The sequence below is a fragment of the Pelodiscus sinensis genome, chromosome 11 (genome assembly GCF_052426305.1).
Source record: "Pelodiscus sinensis isolate ZL-2025 chromosome 11, ASM5242630v1, whole genome shotgun sequence".
NCBI classification, from domain to species: domain Eukaryota; kingdom Metazoa; phylum Chordata; order Testudines; family Trionychidae; genus Pelodiscus; species Pelodiscus sinensis.
The window spans coordinates 10,975,117-10,981,116 of NC_143062.1; the positions used below are offsets into that span (position 1 = coordinate 10,975,117).

The 6,000-nt window shown below is 45.9% G+C and overlaps 1 protein-coding gene across 3 annotated transcripts; it reads left to right on the top strand.

Annotated features, from left to right (window-relative positions):
* The first annotated feature begins 127 nt into the window (after window positions 1-127).
* On the top strand, window positions 128-3,593 carry UQCC5 (ubiquinol-cytochrome c reductase complex assembly factor 5). Of its 3 annotated transcripts, none has more exons than XM_075939421.2 (3): window positions 128-258; window positions 623-810; window positions 3,290-3,541. In XM_075939421.2, exons 1-3 carry the CDS (start codon window positions 146-148, stop codon window positions 3,346-3,348), a joined length of 360 nt encoding a protein of 119 aa, XP_075795536.2. In that variant the 5' UTR covers window positions 128-145; the 3' UTR covers window positions 3,349-3,541. The 3 variants fall into 3 exon arrangements, with proteins under 3 accessions (XP_075795536.2, XP_075795538.1, XP_075795537.1); XM_075939423.2 differs by having other exon boundaries at window positions 217-335; window positions 3,290-3,593; XM_075939422.2 differs by lacking the exon at window positions 128-258 and having other exon boundaries at window positions 342-810; window positions 3,290-3,593.
* Window positions 3,594-6,000: the final 2,407 nt, after the last annotated feature.

Consider the following 6,000-nt stretch of genomic DNA (forward strand, 5'->3'; position numbering starts at 1 on the left):
CGGGGCAGCCGGCAGCGACTCCTCCCGCCTGCAGGGGGCGGGGCGATAAGATTTGACAGGGCGCGAGAACAGACCCCTCCCATCTCAAAGCGCTGGGGCTGTCTGTCTTGTGGCAGGCCCCGCCCCCAGGCTCCAATCCCTCCCTATGACCAATCAGGGAAGGAACAGCCCTTCACGTGGATCACGTGCCAGCGACGCTTTTTCCTCCCGGCTGCGGTTGCACGCTCCGTGTTGGCCATTGCGCGCCCGAAGCGGGAGGTGGGTCGTTCTCTGTGCGGCTCGCGTGGCGCCGCCCCCGATTGGCTGCACTCGCTCAGGCTTCCGGCGGGGGGAGGGTATGTGCGGAGCGGGGGTCTGTTGGGTGTGACCGTTGGGGACCCTGGAAACCGCCGCTTGGGCTCGGGGCCCCTCGCAGGGTCACAGCCTCTTCCCCAGGCGCGTGCTTGGGGAGTGGGCGGGGGCGCGCCGCCCCGCCCCAGAGCCTGGCTGAGCTCCGCCCGCGCGCCGTTACCTCAGGCTGGGGGCTGCTGTGGCAGGGGAGCGGGAACCCGCCATTGCTCAGTGCTCCCCTGGCCTGCCTAGAGCACCCCGCGCAGCGTCTGACCCGCCCCTCTTCTTTCAGCGGGCTCGGGGCGGGGAGACCCCACTGCTCCCCGGCCATGCTCGCGAGCCGGAGAGTGCGGGCCCTCCTGCGGCTGGTGCCGGGCAAGCGGCGCTTCGGCATTTACCGCTTCCTCCCCTTCTTCTTTGTCCTGGGCGGCGCCATGGAGTGGTTCATGATCAACGTCCGGCTGGGCCAGGAGACCTTCTGTAAGTGGCGCTTCATTTCCCTGGCTACCTGCTGCTGCCCTCGCTCCTGAAGTCCCGTGTTAAAGGCGAGCGCGACGCGCTGCTCTTTGGTCAGGGATCCGCAGCTTTTATTAGCGGGACGCTTTCCTAAAAATCCCATTGAAGATGCCGGGTAGCAAACAGCTCCCATCCAGTTGAACACCGTGTGCCTCAACTGAAAACGGTCATGATGTGATTTTAAAATCTGAAAGTGCCTTGTGCTCTGGTAGCTTGTAGCCTCGGGCAGGGATACTCACTTTGGAGGCCCGGGGGCCACAGTGATATGATACAGCACATGCTGAGGGCCACAACTTCAATGTGGTTGCGTATACATGCAGATATATGTGCAAATAGCTTCTTTCACGCTGATGGGCATGAATACAAAGATTAAGGCAAGACTACACAACATGCAGGCCCCATTTAGGTCAGCTCTGCTCATCTTAATAATGCAATATTTACTCAATTTCCACCTATATTATAGCACTTTTAATGAGTGTCAACAGAAGACCATTATATTGACTACTTTCTTGTTTTGGCTCCCACCCGTGGGCACCCAAATTGCACCATGGACTGCAAACAAATGGGCTATGGGCTGCATGTTGAGTAGCCCTGTTTTAAGACTTGGCATGCAGGCTCTGTTTTTGTCTGGGAGCAGCTGAAGACACTCATTGAAAGCCCTGTCAACAGTGGAAATAGAACCATCCAAACAAAACAGTCTGTCAGTACAACAATAAGCTTCATGGGGTAGCTGTGTTAGTCTGTTAGTATGACAATAGTAATCCAGTATGTTAGATGACACACTTTTAAAACAGGTGCAACTGAAGGTAAAACATTAATTTGGCTGTTGTACACCTGAATGATTGAGTTGCATTAAAAATTTGCCTTCCTCTCAGTAAACACCTATTTACTCCAGTAAACTTTATAAAAGCAGTGAATTGGGGAGTTATTTTTGCTTTATTTAAAAGAAGCCTCATATTAAAATTGTATATAGGACTATTTCAGAAAGAGAAACTTAAGTTACATTTCAGCTTTGCTGTTTAGTATGATGCAGTTATCCATTGCACTTCACATGTAGGAATACTTTACTATATCCTGACCTCTTCTACATTTGCAGACACCTACATACTTAGCTTCTGTGGTGGAAAACTAACATTTGCCCAGCTTGATGTTTTACATTAGGTGTTTTTAGTGGGTGGGTTGGTTTTGTATTTAAATATTCTTTAGCACTACTGTTGTAGGGTAAGGTTATGAAGCCAAGTATATTAATTAGAAATCATCTTGCATTTCAGCATATGAGTTTATTTTTCTTCAGGTAACGTGAATTCCATCTGCTAAATGATCCTGCACTAAAGACATAGCTGGCTCATTGAGCAATCCTTACTTCTGCAGTTTTACTTAGTCACAAACTGGTTGTTTTTGTGCAAAATGAGCATATGTGATAAATTGCTGATTGTTTTCCATTGCAGGAATTTATCTGACCAAGGGTATTATGAATTAGAAATTCAGACAATCATATTAAAGCAACATAAGGCCTTCAGCATTCTGTGCTATGGGGTGAAGGATAAATAGGTGGCTTCTTGGTCTGCATACCATAGCCATGCTATGTGTACCATGAAGCTTCCTCTCTAGTATTAAGTGCTTCCCAAACAAGTTCTGTTAGCTGGGGGAGGCATGCCTGTTAATATAAACTGGACTTCCCATCTCCCAGGATTACTGCTGTGTCTTCAGATGTTCTGGGGTCTGTCTCAAAGGAGGGAGACTTAAGCCTCCATAATCTTGGGGGTCGGGGGGAGCAGAGTGGTTGCTAATATACCACTTCAGTGGAGAGAGAGTTAGCCATAGCAGTACCATCCTTTTCAAAATCCTTTGCCTGCATGGTGTCTCTAGGGCTCCCCAGAACAGGGGTTTTCAGAGTCAGTGCTCCATTCTGTGAGGCCTCTCAGAGCTAAGTTGTTTCAGGTTGTCAGCACATGCAGGTAGACATTGCTGTGTTAGTTACACTTGGGTTATGTTTTCAGTCTTTTCTTTGCAAGCATCAAGTCTAGAAACAGGGTTTTTTTGTCAATAAAGCTGAGATTATGGAGCCTTTCTGATATTCCAGGAATGAGGAACCTAGACACAGACCTATTATTTGATCTGGCCCTGCCTTCAAATACTTGTGCTGTCTTCTATGTTTGCACGGGAAGGTAACGATCATAAATGTGTGCATCATATTTTAGGTATAGAAATTTTGAAAAAAGTATGTTCTGTCTTAGATAAAACTGCAATTCTGGGTAAGATGGAAGTCTATTTTATACAAGATAGATTAAGCTAAATAAGTTCTTGTCAGCATCTACAAACAGAAACTAGATTTAAAAAAGTTGCAGGAATCCAACTTCACAAATTTAGGATTTTATTCTTGGAAGAATGTTTCTCTTCCTAAAATTCTCAGACAACTAATCAAAGAATCTCTTCATGGCAGATGATGTTTACCGGAGGAAACGGTCAGAGAGACAGCATAAGCAAAGGATGGAAGAATGATGAATTTACTTCTGGAGTTTACTTGGCACTGAAACATTTTAACAGAAATACCCTGAACTCTTGAATCTCGTGAATCATTTTAGAGAAGTGTACTTCTGCAAAATTCATTCACAAGACTTTGCCGCTGCAAATTGGACTATAATGTACTCATTGTCTGGTCTATGAAATATAGTTTTCCAAAATATTTTTGGAGTATATTCTTCCTTTTCCTACTTTAGAATCTTTTGTTCTTTTTTCTGAGTAAATGGATGAATATTGTTTGTACAGAGCTCTATTAAATTAAATTAAACTAACTAAATAAACACGGTACTGCTGCTTTTTCTATGTATGCTGAGAATTCCCACATTAAGCAGTACAAAAGTAGGGAAGTTTTACATTGAATATATTTGTATCTTGGCACAAGCAGTTTTTGCAGTTGGTTTGCTTATATTGATAGAAACTGCTTGTATCAGATTTTTCTTTCCAACATACTGCTCTTTCACCCAAATACAATAGTATAAACTTGCTACACTTAAGGTATATCTACACTATGGGATAAGGTCAAATTAAGATATGCAACTTCAGCTACGCAGTTAACGTAGCTGAAGTTGCGTAAGTACCTTAACTCAACTTTTGACACTGTCCACATTGCAGGAAGTTGAAGGGAGAAAACGCTCCCTTCGACTTCCTTTACTCCTCTTGGAAGCAGGACTACCAGCATAGACCGGAGTAACCTGCTCAGTTTGAATTAGCATGTCTTCAGTAGGCCTGCTAATTCAAACCTTGGAAGATCAAGAGCAGCAACTTCGATCTTCACTGTAGCGTAGATGTACCCTTTGAGTTTGAAGAGTTGTCCATTTAGGCCTGATTAAATACAAGTATTGTCGCACCAACTGCAGCCACTCTGATAAGGAGATACTTAGAAAATACTTTAGATTCTTAAGTGTGAAGGGACGTACAAAAGAAATATCATACCAAATACTATTCTTTTAATTGATTTCTGGATCTGTTTCTATAGAAAGAAAATACAGCTCAAGGGCTACATCTACACTGGCATGATTTTCCGCAAGAGTTCTTGCGGAAAAGAACAGTTACTTACCTGTAACTGTTGTTCTTCAAGATGTGTTGCTCATGTCCATTTGAATTAGGTGTGCGCACGGTGTACACGGTGTCTTCTGGAGCGTTTTCCCTAGCGGTACCCATAGTTTTGGCAGGGCGCCCCCAGGAGTGGCGCCACCATGGCAGGGCATAAGTACCCTGCCAGCGCTCCCCCACCTCAGTTCCTTCTTGCTGGATGCTCAGACGAAGGAGAGGTAACACCTCTCAAAGAACAACAGTTACAGGTAAGTAACTGTTCTTTTCTTCAAGTGGTTGCTCATGTCCATTTGAATTAGGTGACTTCCAAGCCAATCCCACTGCAAGGAGGAGGGGTGGGAGCAGAAAGAAGTCCATGAAAAATGAACAATCCAAACAAATTTATTCAACTAAGCGAACACAGAAAAACTGTAGAAAGTGCAATGTGACACAGATAAAACAAACATTTACAATACAGAGCTGAGGACTGCAGAGCCCAACCGAGTCCTCCCTAGCCTGCTGTGCCAGCGCGTAGTACGCTGTAAAGGTATGAAGCGATGACCACGTGGCTGCCCCGCAGATTTCAGTGATTGGAACCTGCTCCCCAAAAGCTACAGAGGACACCTGCGCCCTGGTGGAATGTGCTGTAACCCGGGGCGGGATCTTCCCGGCCAAGGCATAACACTCCCTGCGACCCAACTGGACAACCTCTGGATCGATATGGGGAGCCCTTTCATTCTGGCAGCGACAGCAATAAACAATTGTGTGGATTTGCGAAAGGATTTAGTCCTATCAATATAAAAAGCTAGTGCATGTCTAGCATCCAGGGAATGGAGCACTTGCTCCTTAAGGGAGGCATGGGGCTTTGGAAAGAAAACCGGGAGGTAAATTTATTTCTTGGGACAAATGAAATGGTGACACCACCTTGGGGAGAAAATCTGGATGAGGGCAGAGCCTCACATGGTCAGTAAACGCTAGGGCTGTTGTCTACATTGGCATCCCTTTCCGGAAAAGGGATGCTAATGAGACATCGCAATTGCAAATCCGCGGGGGATTTAAATATCCCCTGCGGCATTTGCATTTACATGGCTGCCGCTTTTTTCCAGCTTGGGGATAAGCCGGAGAAAAGCGCCAGTCTAGACGTGATTCTCCGGAAAATAAGCCCTTTTCCGGAGGATCTCTTATTCCTACTTTCAAGATCCTTTATGCTTTTAGTTTCCTTTTGCTTTTTATGATTTTTACCTTTTTCACTCAGAGATCAGACTAGCTGTAGCATGACCTTGGTGAAGCCTTTTGTGTCAAGACTTCTTAAGGGCCTGAAGTCCTCTTGCAAGATCTCAGAGTCCTTATCTGCTTGGTCCCATTTCTGAAGGGGGAGACGCATGTCCCGAGCTCTCCTCGCTAAACCGGGAAGGAAGAGACCTGTTTATGAGACTTTCCACTTTTCTCAGGGAAGTCAGGACCTATTCTAAGACTGGTTTGGGGGAGAGCTGTGACTTTGCAAACCTGGCTCAAGCAATGGCAGAGGACATGTGGCCAAAGCAGTGATGTCAAAAATCGTACTATTATGAGCTGCAGGAGTGAGCAGAGCAGCTCAGA

Coding starts and splice junctions, on each gene's coding strand:
- UQCC5 (XM_075939421.2), top strand. CDS start 146: ATGACCAATCAGGGAAGGAACAGCCCTTCACGTGGATCACGTGCCAGC. Junction 259..622: donor TTGCGCGCCCGAAGCGGGAG/GTGGGTCGTTCT, acceptor CTCTTCTTTCAG/CGGGCTCGGGGCGGGGAGAC. Junction 811..3,289: donor GCTGGGCCAGGAGACCTTCT/GTAAGTGGCGCT, acceptor TCTTCATGGCAG/ATGATGTTTACCGGAGGAAA.